The sequence below is a fragment of the Carex rostrata genome, chromosome 10 (assembly GCF_964058835.1).
Source record: "Carex rostrata chromosome 10, lpCarRost1.2, whole genome shotgun sequence".
Lineage (NCBI taxonomy): Eukaryota > Viridiplantae > Streptophyta > Magnoliopsida > Poales > Cyperaceae > Carex > Carex rostrata.
Genome location: NC_135927.1, coordinates 9790615 through 9807913, shown reverse-complemented (window position 1 = coordinate 9807913; position 17299 = coordinate 9790615). Strand labels below are relative to the sequence as shown.

Sequence of the window (17299 nt, the reverse complement as noted above, 5' to 3'; positions counted from 1 at the left end):
TATGCCTGCTTCTTTAATTAATAAATGTGTGCTGTCATCGAATCAAGCTGTTGGGGGTCAATAGCCCTAGTAGGTTTCACAATTCACAAACTCGTTAATTAAGCCATGACATAGCCTTTATAATAATCCATTTTTAAGGCATGTTATCATTTGTAATGCAAAAAAAGGAACAATTAAGAAAGATAAATTATTTATAAAGAAGTGCCGATCGAGCGCGTACTTGCATGTCGTTATCACATGCATTGCAGTTCAATTTCTCTATTTTTAATTCATAGTATTAAAAAATAGTAAATTAATCTATAGTATTAATTTTTGACAAATTTCAAAAATATTATGATTGCAATTATTCTTAATTATGGCTCGCCCCTTATGGGCCACAATAAATTGTTGCGCCTTATCACTTATTATATATTTGCGCCTTCAATTCCTTCTCTCACTCTTCAGCAGGCTATCTCAAAAGGCAAATATTTTCTGCTAATTAATTTATGTTTTAACATATTAATATATTATTCAGAGTGTATTATAAGTAGTTAATTAGTTTTAATCAATGTGCCATATTCAAATTCAGAAGTTATATCCAGAAATTGACAACCTTTAATTTTTCTATCTAATCTTTGATTATGGTATCACAAAATATGTGTTTTCTGTATTAACTATGAAAATAAAATATCTCAATTTATTTAGAATTATTTATTATGTACTCAATCATTGTTAATATCTTGTCTACAAAATTTTATTCTACAAATCATATATATGCAGTGATTCTTTTTTCGCATACATAGAGTTATCTTTTCGATCGATCTATCCGGCAGCAGACTCATTTACCTAGTGTTTTGGCAATATTTAATGGTTGTCAATCCTTATAATCCCTTGATATGATATTATTTATGCATTTACATATTTATTTTTCTGTTTGTTATTTTGTTAAATTATTTTGCTAATAATTTGTGCGACATAATCACTACTTTTCATCATAATTTATTATGAAGCGCACATGTATAAGGTTTGATCCAATGGGCCTCCAAGCTGTCTTATTTTTTAATTGAATGCTGTAGAAATAGAGACTAGAAAAAAGGACTGATCCAGTGGGCTTAGTCCCAGAAGCTAATGAACCTTTAAAGAATAAGTAAATAGACTAGAAACAAACAACAAAAACAAGGGTCATTAATTGAAGTTTTTTTTTTTTTTTTTTTTTTCTAAAACATGCTTCTATTTTTCAGTAAAAAAAATAACCTTACAATAATTATAAGGTTATAGATTTCCTCTGTCTGCTGAAAAGAATTAGATCGTCACTGGAAAGGCTCAAATCCTTCAGTCAGGTTACTCATAATTTCTCACCAATTCAGATTCCTTGTGATTAATTATTTTCGTTACTATATATATTCTTAATAGCTACTACATCTCAGCAACTCAAATGAGTTTCTAAATAATTGTTAACTATTTTTTTTAGAAATTAAGAACTCTAAAGTTTCTAACTCTCATATTCCTGAAATTAATTTTAAATTTTTTATTAAGCCATATCAGCAATAATTAAAAAGAAGAAATAATTTGAGCCAATCATTTAACTAGCATGGAGTTTATAAATAGTTTGTTCATAAAAAAAAACTTTACTAAATTTTTAAATAATAACTTCTCTCATTTGAATTTCAAGCTCATGATGTTTCACATAGAAGTTATGTGTCTTTATCAATAAACCAAATGCAGATTTTTAGAACTTCTATGTATAATTTAAAAGAAAAAAAATATGAACACTTTCCTTACTAGATATAAACATTTACAATTTCAGATATTAACAATTCCTATGTTAAGTACAAAATTTTCTAAAAAGACAAAAAAAAGAGAGTAAATACAACGTGCCTTTAACATCGTAGTCTGAACGCAATTTATGTGATTACGACCGGCAAGAATGATCATTTGTCTTTTTTTCAACTATATTTTAGGAATTAGACACGGCAACATGCCTTTAACATGGATATATTATTATTATGATTGGGGGCGGTTTCTTGGTCTTCATATCAGTCTGATGTCTGATTGTATTTGTAGCTATTTGATCTACATTAAGATTCGTGCGCACCCTAATTATATAACTATCCGTGTTAAACTCACATCAGAAATCAACCTGTTCCCAGATACCTTATTTTTAAAGTACATCAGGCATGACTTATATGAGTTTGTGACACCGACTTTTGTTGACCCCTAAGTCCCAACCACTTGATTCGATGCATGGCAAGTTTAGATCAACACTTTATACTTTAAAAATAAAATATTAATGTATAATATTAGAGAGGGTTCAAATGCCTCCATGTTTTTGTGTCTTCATCATGCCTTCATCTCTCTCTATCATTTTCAAAGTTCAAACAGTCGATCCGAACCGCTCAACCTAACCTCCATACTAAAATATGTTTGGAAATCAAATTTTATGTTTTTAGGAATTTTTTTTACTATTTTTTTTAGATAGGTACAAAATCAGTAAATTTGAACCATCTAAAAACAGTATTTTTGTACCTATCTAAAAAAATTCCTAAAAATATAAAATTTGGTCTCCAAACATATTTTAGTATGAAAGTTAGGTTGAGCGGTTCGGATCGACTGTTTGAACTTTGAAAATGATGGAGAGAGATAGAGACATGATAGAGACACAAAAACATGGAGGCATTTGAACCACCCTCATAATATTAATACCAACAACATCCTCACTGTTATATTATTATTATTATTGTTCCTTTTCTTCTTATTACGATAGAGTGGTAACTCATGAAAATACGTTCAATAGACAACAACAATTATACAAATATATTGAATCATGTCATATAGTCTTATACCTTTATTGTATTATTTTGCTGTCTTGAGCATATTTCTGAATTTTGACTCGTACGCATAAGAAGGCCCCACCAACCCTTTTTTTCAAATGATTATATGAAATGGTAATGCAATAACATGTGCCCATTAATAAAATATAGAGTTATACATTTAACTCTTATTTGTACGAAAAATTATATATTGATTATTTTTCGGAAACTTATATACATGATGGTAAAAATATTTGTAATTTAATCATCTAACTATAAATACTAAAAATTATTCTTTACTAATTCGACAAAGTAGTTAACTTTAAAATCGTAAGGTGGATCTCAAACCACCTTACACATTTTTATGTGTATTATAGAAGATTCCTCCACTTTGTAAATTTCAAGCTCATAACGTATCGCATAGAAGTCATGTGTCTTTATCAACAAATTATTCTTTTTTTTGAAAACTTGATAGTAGCTACCAAGTTTCGTGAGGGGGAATCGAACTCTCGACCTTTGGATATAACAATTTTAGGACATTTTCCTAGCCAATTGTGCTACCTCCCCTTTCTCGTCTTTATCAACAAACTAAATGCAGGTTTTAAGAACTTCTATATATAATTTTAAAAGAAAAAAAACTATGAACACTTTCCTTACTAGATCGAAATATTTACAATTTCAGATATTAACAATTCGTATGTTAAGTACAAAATTTTCTAAAAGAAAAGAGAGAGAGAGAGAGAGAGTAAATACAACATGCATTTAACATGGATATGTTATTATTATGATTGGGGGCGGTTTCTTGGTCTTCATATCAGTCTGATGTCTGAATGTATTTGTAACTATTTGATCTACATTAAGATTCGTGCGCACCCTAATATATAATTATCCGTGTTAAACTCACATCAGAAATCAACCTGTTCCCAGATACCTTATTATTAAAGTACATCAGGCATGACTTATATGAGTTTGTGACACCGACTTTTAATTGTTGACCCCTAAGTCCCAACCACTTGATTCGATGCATGGCAAGTTGGCAACACATTCATTAAAGATATTGGTATTTTTATTTTGCTAGGTAGTTTTAAGTAGGTAATTGGTCTTTTAAATCAATTGTATTGTGGACAATAAGTACCAGTTATAGTCTGTTGGCACCTACTTAATAAAATTCTGATTTCATTGAGTATTTTTATTTTGCTAGGTAAAATAAGTACCAGTTAGAGTTTGAACTTTGCTGGCACCGTTTTTTTATAAATTTCTGATTTCACAATGAAATCGGTGAAAAATTTACCCATTTTATATTAGAAAAAAAATTAAAGAAGTATGCATATTTCCTGACCATGACCAAACAATATATTTCCGGATTGTTGAAAATTCAGACTTGGTACAAAAACTCTGAAATCGACTTGAAACAATATCTTGGTTAAATTTTGTGCACAATTCTTTTTGGGAAAATAGACCGGAGTTTAAATTCTATATATGTTTGATTTTAATTAGATCAAAATAAGTTACTGTGCTAGTTGTTCAGAAAGAAAATGTTGATGCTCATGATACAATGTCGATCTCCACTTTTATTACAAAAGACCCAAGTGAGCCCATGAATTATATTCAAGTCTTTTTTAGAAATAACTAAATGAAATAACTTGGTATAACAAAGTGCTCTGTGCTACCGTTGATATATTAGCAAATGATGATGAGGCAACAAGGCTCGGTAAAAATCGAAGAGTAATTATTCTTCAATTGTAAAATACCAGATGACAACCTCTATTAGCTTACAATTAATAACTTCAATAATACCTCCAAATTCATGGAGAACTACTAGAATTCGAATTCTGATTTTCTTCTTCCATATTGTCAGCCAAATCTTTTCCTCTTGTCTCTGGCAAGAAAATAACAAACATGCCACAACAGAAAACCACAATGCCGAACACACCGAATGACAAAAATCTCGTCCTTCTCCTCCCTTCGGCCACGAGGACTGGAGCTAAAGCAGCTCCGAGGTAAGCCGCCTCTCTCACCAGTGAGAGAGCTGAGTTTCTTAGACAAGTCGGGAATAACTCGGCGGTGTATACATATGTCACGGTGACTGCCATGCAAGCACATAAGAAGGAGATCACCTGCATGTTATTTTTTTTTTCTTTGAGATTCATTGTATCTATATGTCATGTAAATAAATTTTCAATGAATAATAATATAATTAGTGAATAGTCCATAATTATAAGAATCTTCACTTTGTTCTCTAATGATGGTTTTGTGATTAACTGGTGAAATAAATATATTATGCATGATTTTGAAACTCATAATTGGATACTTGACCGTAGAATCAAAATCAAATAAATCAGCAGGAATCAGATCAGAAACTCGGATTTTTTTGTCAAAATATAGGAAAAAAATAATAAAAAATTAATTTGTAAGAAAACTACGTAGACAAAAGATTATACTCAAATAATTTACTAATTATATAATATAATATAAACATTACAAATAAAACATACGGTTTATGTAAGCTAGTTATAATTTATGCATAGAAAAGTAATATTACATTGGAAACATAAATTTTGTGTAGAATTATCATGACAGGATGTGTGTTAAGTTTTTTTTTTTCTAATTCAAATTCTATTTGCATAATTTTTTTTTTTTTTTTTTTTTTGTGATTTGAAATCATAGATTAACAACTATCAGGAAAAAAACGTAAAATAACTAAAGGATTCGGTCTGACTCGAGCTAACTCGGACGGAAAATTAGATAACTCGACCGACTCAAATACAGTTCAACCGAGTTTTGATAAAAAAAAATCACATAGACGCGACAGACTGATACCGAGTTGACTCGGCCGATACCGAGTCAGGTGAAACTCAGATCGGACCAACCGATACTGAGTTGACTTAGCCGAGTTTCCAAACCATGTTTTTATGCTCCTGTACAAGAAAAGTTGGTATACTCACCTCAGCAGCTAACTGGACATTTGAGTTTATCCCTCTGAAGACACAAAGCAGGCTAGCAATTCCAGAAAACATTGTCAGAGAAAGAAGGGACATCCTCCGATTTACGTGTATCAAAAGAAAGTAGGTTGCGACCGATGCTGGCAAGTTAGCAACTGCATTGTAAACCATGCTGAGATAAAGGTTGGGCGCAATGCTTCCGACTAAGAGAGGCATGCCATAGAATACTATCCCCATGCCGAAACCGACCATCATTATTGCTAGAAGCCTCAACAAAGTTGATCGATTTGTCACCAGTTTTTTCATCGAGGAGAAGGCTTCAGAAATACGTTTCGCCTTATCGGTGTGCTCTTGCGTAGATTGCCACATCGGTGATTCCGGGACAATGAAGTGGATCAAAATGGCATAACAGAAAGCTGGAGCACAAGTCCAGAGATAAAGCACCCTCCAAGAGGACCTCCTCCCGGCATAGGCTAGAGGCGAGAGGGACAAAAGGCCTAGTGTGAAGAAGAAAAAGCAAGACACACTTATCCCGCCTCGCCATTTTCTTCTTGCAATCTCTGTAGATAAAACGAAAGAGCATGTCCCAACTGCTGATCGTGCGAATCCAGACACAAACCTCAAGATACAATAAACCCAGATATTAGGAGATAGTGCTGCTAGGCCACCAGCCCCAGACATAAAAAGGCAACAAAGAACAAGTAGCTTCTTCCGGCCAAGTACTGTGTCGGCTAGTGTTGTTAACAACAAACCACCAATTAGGCAACCGGCAAAGAAGGAAGAACTGGGCAAAGAGGAAATGACTTTGCCAGAGCAATTAAGTGCCCATTCAGAGATGATCGATGAGTGTGGCGGTAAAACCCAAGCCCATGAATCTGGTTGAAGGTTGCATGGGGTGGAAGATGCCTTGCAGATTTGATTGGTCGATTTGAGGCAACGCCATGTTGGGTCGGCATCAGCAAAGACACTGATGAAATTTTGTTGTGCATCAAAAGTGCATGCAAAGGCCACGAGGAGAGGTAGAAGCAGTTCGGCAGGGCTGCTTTTCTCCGTGGGCACTTCTTCTGTGAAAGATGGAGCATTATCTGGACTATTATCAAGTGGAAGGATGGAAGAAGATGTCATGTTTACTTGACGTGCTGTTTTAAATGGTTTGTGTTCTCAAAACCTAAACACAAAATTTGATTTGTTGAGGAGGTATATTGAGGTGCTTTGTTTCTTATGTGGAGGACATGCATATGCTGAGTCTTACAAAATGGAGGACTCGAAGAAATGAATGCACCCTCATGTTCACACTAGTGATTAATTAATTTCTTAACTCGGTTCAATTTAAATTTGACCTAACATTATTTAACTTTGAAAGGACGAGCATCTCTAAAATTTTTTTTTTTTTATTGTTCCCCAGTTAGCTTGCCAAGTGTCTTTTGGCAGAAAAAATGTGCTTTAATTAAAAAATAGAATATATAGAGAGAGTGTGTTGGGCTACAGTGCTTTGCGAAATAAAATGAGTGTTTTATTTTACACTTATATTTTGCGATTTTAGAGTTCAAAATGTCGATCCGAACTGTTTAAGTTGATCTCCATATTAAATTGTGCTTGGAGACCAAATTTTATCTTTTTTTTTGAAAACTTTTTACTATTTCTTTAGAACTTTATGTAGAGAGAGAGAGATACTAGACTGATGAGCATGTGTTAGTGTGTTACACATAGGTGTGATCAGCCAAGAAATTAATTTGGTGCTGGCTTATCACCAACTTCAATTTGTTCTAACATTTATACTTGTACACTACTTGTTAATTACACAGTGGCTATATTTTTCTTACAAAGTATAACTAATAAGATATTGCTTTAATAGACAGTAAAGGGGATACCTGAATAAGAGTTCGATCCAATCCCACTGACGATCTCTAGATGATGAATGAGTTACTAAAAAACATACATATGTTATTATACTACTTACTGTCACAACGACCTAGCTAGATCCAGGACGCAACAGCAATCGCGTATTTTTATTAAATAATAAACAGATCGAAGGCTGTGGATCTATTAATTATATATGCATCAATAACACCATTATATATATATATATATATATATTTTACCTCATACCAAAATTTTATGTAGAAGAGATGTCTAACAGAAAATAATGTTCTTCACTTCTTGTCAGTTTTAACAACCCAAAAATCCTCATGTGGTCATGCTATCAAGTATAACTCCAGAGCGTCTCTGTGTGTTCATCTAAAGAATTTCAAAACCCAAAAAAGAGATATGGCTGATATTATTTTTCTCGTATTGTGCTTATTACAGGAATTTTCTTATTCCGACGAATTCACGTAAGTGATATGATAGAAAAAAAAAAGAGTACATAATTCAACTCCAATTAGTTAATTTGTGGAAAATCCATACCTAAAATTAAATACCCGGAACTTGATATTAATAGTTTGAATTCATAAAACTAATAAATATATCTGCACATATATCAATAAGAGTGAGTCTATGGTACTATGCATATCACCGGTTAGTCCGTAATACGGATTAATATTTTCATTTTTTAAATCCTAGTGGTCCATCAAAACCGTCAAAATGACCCCCATATTTGCAAACCATATTTTATATTTTTTATAATTTTTTTTTACTATTTTATAAGATAGGTAAAAAATCACTTGATCTGAAAATTTTGGACCATTAAAAAACAGTGATTTTTTACCTATTTTAAAAAATAGTAAAAATATAAAATTTAGCATGTAAGTACATATTTATATGAAAATCATATTGAATGGTTCGAATCGACCGTTAAAATTTTGAAAACAAAAATATTAATCCGTACTACGAATCAAATCATGCTATGCATACACTAACTCTAAATAATTATTAATACTCGATGAATTTCAAAAGAGCCCAGTTTTGTCCCTAGTGCTATTTTCCCTCCCTTTTAATTTCCGAATGATGTCCTAAAGAACCCAGCACGAATTATTTTGTTAATTTTCTTAGGCCCAAGCCCAAGTTCAAGCTTTTATTATTTACATAAAATTTAAAGCCCAAAATAGTCCACTGTTTTAATCATTTCCTTAACAAACCCCAAAACATATCCGGCTATTTGCAATTTAAGTCCTTCTGACAAGGCGGAATTACAATAAAAATAGAAATTTACATGATAGCACCTGCAACGAGAAAACTTTACTTATAAACCCTCAGACCAAAACTGGTACTGACTGGTTCCAGTGTAAAGGGGATACCAGAAAGGTTTAGAACGAGGTATCAAGCCAAAAACAACACAGCTAGAACAGCTGAATTAATTAAGCAGAGCACCGGTACAAGTGGTACCAACAGTCAACAAGGGTACGTTAGTACTAATTAACACGTTTTTATTACCAGAAGCACAACAAAATCAGAAAGGCACTTAGTTGCTGATTCAAATAGGTACTAACAGCAAAATTATGACATACAAATCAAGACAGCTCACTTCACAGGTCAGAGAGAGCAAAGCCAATCATATGGGCTCCACATGTCAGGAATAGTTTAATTCAATTGTTTTAATTTCCAATTGTTTGTTCTGGTGATTTATTCATATGCAACTTTTTCTGATTTTCAAAATGCGAAGGATTTTGAATATTTTAGAAATTTTAAGTTAGTATTATATGTAATTTAGTTAAATCAAATAAAATTTAAAGATGATTTGTTTGCCGTAGTAAGTTTCAGATTAATTTGATTATCTTGCTAAAGAATAATATTTGTTCTTTCCTTGTTATGTGTTTTCCTTAAAATTCATTTAAGAAGTTGCGTATTTTATTGTCAATAATTAATTTTATGTCCATATTTGAAGAATATAACAGTATTATTATTATTATCAATATTATTTATTTATTATTATTATTATTATTATTATTATTATTATTATTATTATTTGTTATTATTATTGTTATTATTTGTTTTTATTATTGTTATTAAAATCATATTATATTATTGTTGTTGTTATATATAAATCGGTAGCTCATGGAAATATGTTCTATATTTAAGAACAATTGCATGAAAAACCTAACAAATATTATATCGGTACTAATAAGTTTGAAACCAATAGAAGAGTACTCCGAGTGACTCTTTTATCGGTTGCTTACTATAACAAATAAAAATTCAACTCTCTTCTATCAGTTGTTTTATGTCAACTGATAGAAGGAAGAGCCACCTCAAGAAAATCACTTGATCTAAAGAATGTAAACAATTCAAAATTAATATTGATTTTCTATCTATCTAAAGAAATAGTGAAAAAGATATATAAAAAATATAAAATTTAGCATGTACATATATTTTTATGATGAGGATTCCAATACCTCATATTTTTCATATCTCATCATATCTCATATTTTATATCTTTATTTTCAAAGTACAAATTGTTGATCTGAACTGCTCAACATAATATTAATACTAAAATATGCCTAGGGATGGAATTTTACAATTTTATAATTTTTTTTTACTATTTTTTAAGATAGGTACAAAATCATTGTTTTTGGACCGTTAAAAAAACAGTGATTTTCTACCCATCTTAAAAAAATAATAAAAACAATCAAAAAATTATAAAATTTCATTTTCAACCACATTTTAGTATAGATATCATGTTGAACGGTTTGAATCGACAATTTAAACTTTAAAAACAAAGATATAAAATATAAAATATAATGAGGAACGAAAGGCACGAGTAATTAGAATCCTCTATTTTTATACAGAGATTTGAACAGTTCAAATCGTATGTTGCATAGTATCATAATATCCCTCCATCTTATAATTATTATTGTTATTTTTTCTTCATAGTTTATTAACTTCATAGAAATACGTTCAGTAGTCAACAACAATTGAACAAATAGATTGAATCATGTCATATAGTCTTGTAGCTAGTCTTATTATATCATTTTGGCCGATTTTTTTATTTTTATCCAAAATTTAAATTAAATTTCAAAAATTAACCGGTTTGACACTGAAATTTTAAATCTATCCAAACCGGTTAACCGTTAACCGGACCAAATTTCCGGTTAACGGTTAACCGGACCCTTGGTTCGGTTAACGGTTTAGCGGACCGGTGGATTCGGTTAACCGTTTAGCGGACCAATGGTATGGGTTCGGTTAACGGCTTAGCGGAAATATGGTTTTGGTCCGGTTATCCAATAACCGGTTTTTTTTTTTTTTTTTTTTTAAACTCGTTTTTTTATAACCATATTTATATGCATATGTGTATGTATATTTTTCTATAATTTTAAATTTCAGATTTGATTTACAAATTTTTTTTGTGTAAATTTGATAAATCTAAATACGAATTTTATTTTATATGTATATGTAGATTATATAGAATATATAGTGTTTAGGGTTTAGGGTTAGTGTATATAGATTATATAGAATATTAATAAAATAAATATTCCGATAGAATATATATAGTTTACATTAAAAAAAAAATTATTCACTATACAAGAAACATTGAAACTATATAGACTAGAAAATTTATACAAGTCGTATATATAATAAACAAGAATCAAGATGGTAACAAGAAAGTTAATCTAGTATAGTGGTTAGGGTACTTGGCTCCCACCCAAGTGACATGGGTTCAAGCCCCGGTGGGAGCAAAAAAAGTTCTCTTTTTTCGCAGTTCATGAGTAAGGTATGGACCAAGTCTATTTAGGTTGAACCGGTTCATAGACCCCTCCATTCCTAAAGTAATTGACATATCCATTGCCTCCATTTGAACCAGAAATGGATTATGTACAATCCAGAAGTATAAAAATGGTGCACACTGATAATGAACCATCAAATCCGAAAAACACTAATCATGAACCATCAAATTCGAAAAAAATAAAATTCAGCAAGTTCTGAGAATTCCTGAGAAAAAATGGTTCTTTGAATGGTTGTGATTAATTTGGAGCAAATAAATGTCCAACCCAGTTGTATAAGATCCGTAAACAACTAAAGATGCATGGTTTTGCTTTGCATCTCCCATTTCCACTATACAAGATTATTGTTTTGCAATGCATCTCCAAAAGATACATTTAAAAAATCTCCAAAACAATGAATCTCAATTAAATACGATTTACAAAAATAAACATCGTATTGATATCTATCAAATTTACGAATAAAATTTGTAAATTAAATCTGAAAATTAACCATGATACAGAATAAATAATTTTATAATTTCAAAAAAAGTAAAAAAAAGTAAAAAAAAAGTAAAAAAAATTGGTAACTGTATATTATTTATGTATATGTATATGTGTATGTGTATGTGTATTTTTCTATAATTTTAAATTTCATATTTGATTTACAAAAAATTTTGGTGTAAATTTGATAAATCTAGAATTTTCATGTATATTTTCAATAGAAAAAAAAAATTGAAAATTTTCTGTTTTAAAAAAAAGTATAAAAAAAAAAAAAAAATTGGATTCGGTTAACGGTTCAGCGAACCAACGAATCCGGTTAACCGGACCCATGGTTTGGGTCCGGTTAACCGTTAACCGGAAATTTGGTCCGGTTAACGGTTAACCGGTTTGGGTAGATTTAAAATTTGACATCCGGTTCGGTTAGTTTTTGAAATTTAATTTAATTTTTGAATATAAATAAAAAAATCGGCATTTTGGTCGCTCGAGTATATTTTCCGAATTTTGACTCCATAGTTGGCCCCGCGCCAACGGATTATTCAAATGGTGACATGAAATGGTAATGCAATATATACATGGGCCCATTAATAAAATATCGAGAGTTATATATGTATCTCTTATTTGTACGTAAAGTATATTGATTATTTTTAAGAAAATTATACTAAAAATATTTGTAAGTATATTTTCATAAATGAATTTACTTTGAAAAATAGTGGTATTTACCACCGATTTCATTTGAAATCAGAAATTAATGCATATTTGACCTAGTACCTAAAATTGGTACCAAAATCAAATAAGGCAAGTCTGTACAACTGTTCAAAACAAAAGCAGACAATATCATAAGAAAACACAAAAACAACATAATAGGCATAAAACTAAGAGCTACAAATCTAATAAGTCCTCATCCTCCTCGTCGCCAGACATTGGAGATGGGGGGTTGCCATCCCCAGAACCCTGCGCTAGAAGGTCCAAAGCTTGAATCGGTTCTGGACTTCTTGCTTCTTCCAACAGAATGAGATCTGGGAGATCCTTAACATCAAAAGGCATTATAAGATTTAATTTAAAGAAAGAATCATCACCTCTAGATTGACACCAAAATTGAGTTAAAGAAATAATCTTAGTACCTAGAATCCTAATAGAACAAGGGGTACCATCATTAAAGCATAATCTATTTCGTTCTAACCAAATAATCCATAAAACAGCCCCTCTTAATAATTCAATTAAAAGTCTATCTTTGAAAGGAATAAAAGCATCAATCAACCATAAATCTTCTAAAGTATGACAATTATAACTAAAGTTATTATGTTCAGCTATCCAGTTCCATATCAAGCTAATGTAAGAACATTGAGTAAAAAGATGTTCGGTACTCTCTATTTGGTTACAGAATACACATTTTGTATCACCTTGCCAACCTTTATTTACTAAGTTCATTTTAGTCAAAATTTTGTCCTTTCGAACAAGCCATAAAAATATTTTAATTTTTAATGGGATATGGGATTTCCATATGGTACTATATTCAAAATTAGGCATTCCCCCATATTCTAACCATTTATAAAAGGAATGAACGGTAAAGTTATCATCTGTAGACCATCGCCATATAATCCTATCTTCTAATTGGTCAGATAGAGTAAAATGAAAAAATCTATTTTGCAAAGCTAACCATTCCTCCATATATATACCGGTTAATTGTCATTTAAAACTAAGATGCAAATAAGAATTAACAAAAGCCTCAGCCACAGACACGAATCTATTGGTAACAATTGAAAATAAATTAGGATACTGATGCTGTAGAGCATGTTCAGTACACCACCTATCTAGCCAAAAAGCTGTAGACTTACCATTACCTATCTCCTTATTCAAACCTAAGTTAATCATGACATGGTCTTTTAAAATCGATCTCCAAAATGGAGAACACACTGAAGGGTTGGTTCTATTGCTATACTTACTTAAAAGTATTGATTTCCATGTACCACGAACCGAATTATCAAGAAATCTAATCCACCATTTAGCTAAAAGAGATTGATTCATTAATTTTAAATCTAAGACACCCAAACCACCTTGATCTTTACTTTTACAAACTTCCCTCCAAGCCACTAAATGATATTTTTTCCTTGTGGAATTTCCCCCATGCCAAAGAAATTTACGTCTAATTTTATCTATCTTATTCCTAATTTTTGCGGGTAATCTATACATAGACATCCAATATAATAGGATTGCAGATAATACAGAATTTAGGAGGGTGACTCTACCTCCTAAAGAGAGTAAAGACCCTTTCCAACCTTGAAGTCTCTTTTCAATCTTATCTATTAAAAGTTGCCAATCTATATCAGTTAGTGTTTTATTATTAATGGGTACTCCTAAATAGGTAAGTGGTAAAGAAGCTATTTTACATCCTAAAATAGTAGTCAATTCCTCACATTCTAAATCAGGTAAATTGAGAGGGTACATTTCACTTTTATCATAATTTATTTTAAGACCTGAAACATTCTCAAAGGCTAAAAGAAGCCATTTAATATGCAATAAGACATCCTTATCAGCTTTAAGAAATAATAAAGTATCATCTGCAAAATGCAGATTCATAATATTACCTACATTAGGGAAGTTTCCTAATCCTTCAACATAACCTCCTAACTTAGCTCTTTGTAAAATTTTATTAAGTACATCAGTAACTAAAATAAACAAAAAAGGGGATAGAGGATCCCCTTGTCGCACCCCCCTTTTACATGAAAAGTATGGTCCTAAGGAACCATTTAAATTAACACATGTTCGACTACCTTGTAAAGTTAATATAATCCAAGTAATAAATCTAGAACCAAAACCTCTAGCTTGAAGGACCTCTAGTAAGAAATCCCAATTTACATGATCAAAAGCCTTTTCGAAATCTAATTTAAATAAAATTCCTTTTTGTTTTTTAATTCGAACTTGATGTAGTATTTCGTGTGCACAAACTACGTTATCAAGGATTGACCTACCCTTTATATAAGCAGTCTGAGAAGGGTCAATTAATGAGTCTATAACTTTGGCTAATCGCTCAGCCAACAATTTAGTTATTAATTTATAACTACAATTAATGAGACTTATCGGCCTAAAATTTCTTACAATAACTGCATCAGCTTTTTTAGGTACTGGACAGATTGAAGCTAAATTAAATTTGGATACATCAAGCTCATGATTATAGAAAGCCTGAAAAGTTTGAATAAATCTAACTTAACAATTTCCCAAAAAGATTGATAAAATTGAAAAGACAGACCATCTGGCCCTGGAACTTTGGATGGATTACAAGCAAACACAACACTTTTAATTTCATCCAAAGAAAAAGGAGATTCTAAAAAGTCACATTGTGCAAGAGTCAAATTTTCAGAAGGTAACCAAAGGTTAGACTGAAGAGTTATTATTCGAGTGGTAGAAGTTGTTAGTTTGTAATAATCTAGAAGTCAATAATACAATAATTAATCATAAAAGCTTTGTTCATGAATTGAATGTTTATTTATATATCATTTTGTTGCCTTGAGTATTATTGCATTTATGGATCATTTCGAGTTCATGACTGAAATTGTGAAACTCCATAATATAGATGATATATACTCTTAATCTTAAAAGGTCACTAACCAAGGTAATTAGCAGGAACACTAATTACCGCTATAAGGTTAGTATGTGGATTGAAAGATGGTTAAGTTTTACAAACCATTTGACACGAGATGTCATTTTAATCACATAGATACATGTTCTAGGAACATGGTATTTGACAGACCCCGAATGAAAACATTAAATAGAATTGTGTTCGTGTCATTTATGTTTTTCATTCAGTGTCAAAGTTCTAAAGTATGAGGTATTTATCGTTCCCACTAAGAAATATATATGTGTGATTGCTATCTAACGCTGTCCGTAAAAAGCAGTCATAACGGTAGCTTTTCGATATATATAGCTTAGCTGAGGAAGTGATAGTCTGCCAAGAATACTACTTGTCCCTCGTATCTCTATACGAGTTATAGTATCACTGGGCCCCTTGATAGAGTTAGATTATCTGCATGCGGTATAATTACAAGAGTAATTATATTTGATAATATACTCAAGATCAAGAAAAGATACAGTTAGCAAGGATGACACACATCTACCTTGAAACTGATCTGATAGCTATGAGACAGAAGAACTGACACAAGTAAATTGTTTACTGGATCGTGATATTGTACAGTACATCATCATCTGTGTAATTGGATGGTCATGATGTGTTGCCAGATGCCGCTCATGATTACAGAAGTTAAAAAGGTTTTAACTCTGTTTACCAACATAACACAGATCCTATTGGGTCACACCATATAGGAGCTACTCGGAGAATCTTATTTTGATTGATTATAAATTGGTTATGATCAATGATAAGATGGTTATAATTAATTATACGTGTTATAATTAAATTATAAATGTCATTTAGAATGACAAGCAGAAACAACGGTTAATTTATAAACGTACACGTTACGTTGTATAAAAGTTACCGAACAACAACCGAAAAGAAATATAATTGTATATGACAATTATATATATTTGGTTTGGATTTTAATTTGTTAATTATGGGTTTTATTTATGGATTTAAAAGCCCAAAATAATCAAAGCCTTAATTAAAATTAAAAGCCCAAAGTCAAAGCCCAAAATCAAAGCCCAACACTATTCATGCTTTATTGGACCAAGGGTAAAATGGTCTGTTACCCTTGGTGCTGACTTCCCTTGTGTTGACATGTGTCATGAAAGGTGGCAAGGGCATTTTGGTCATTTCACATGATAAAAGGATGAGGTGTTAAGGGTTTTTGGTAAATAGATTTGTTTTGAGGGGTATTTTGGTCTTTTGCAAACCTCCTCAAAAGTCTATAAATAGAGGGGTAGGGGTAGAGAGAAAGACCATCTATTTCACGTGTTAATCTGATTACTTCGTTAATCGGTTTTTTTCTCTTTCTCCGTTTCGGTGAATAGTGTTTCTGCAGAATTCTGCGGTTTACGGTATTTCTGGCAGAAGAAGTAAATCGCTCTCCGGTTAGTCCTGGTGGATAACCAATAGAGGTATCACACGTGTGATACTGCGAGTCGATTCCATCCCTGGTGAGGCTCTACTCGCTCGGTCTGCATTCCAACTGAGATTTGGAATCAAGGTATAAATTGTTATATTAATCTATTTAATTTGTAAATAGATTTAATGCTTTAGGAAATCAATTATGGAGTAGATCTGTAAATAGGATTAAACGAATCTTCTTGATTCATTTAATCCGTAGCTTAAGTTAGATGTAAAAATTTTTGTTTTACTCTTTCCGCAGCTTAAGCTAATTAAATGGGTTTGAACCGTTCACGAAAACCCAACAGAAGTTCCTAAAAGATCCTTATAAAAACTAGTGATATGTTGTTGTAGTACAACCTGATCATAAACCATGACCCCATCTATCTCTAAACCCCC

General features: G+C 31.5%; 1 protein-coding gene across 1 annotated transcript; it reads right to left on the bottom strand.

Moving 5' to 3' along the window:
- Positions 1-4587: 4587 nt before the first annotated feature.
- LOC144560953 (organic cation/carnitine transporter 2-like) lies at positions 4588-7102 on the bottom strand. Its single transcript, XM_078310172.1, has 2 exons — positions 5735-7102; positions 4588-4906 (listed from the first exon to the last, which is right to left on the bottom strand). The coding sequence occupies exons 1-2, from the start codon at positions 6854-6856 to the stop codon at positions 4595-4597; spliced, it is 1434 nt and encodes a 477-aa protein (XP_078166298.1). The 5' UTR covers positions 6857-7102; the 3' UTR covers positions 4588-4594.
- Between the last annotated feature and the right edge of the window lie 10197 nt (positions 7103-17299).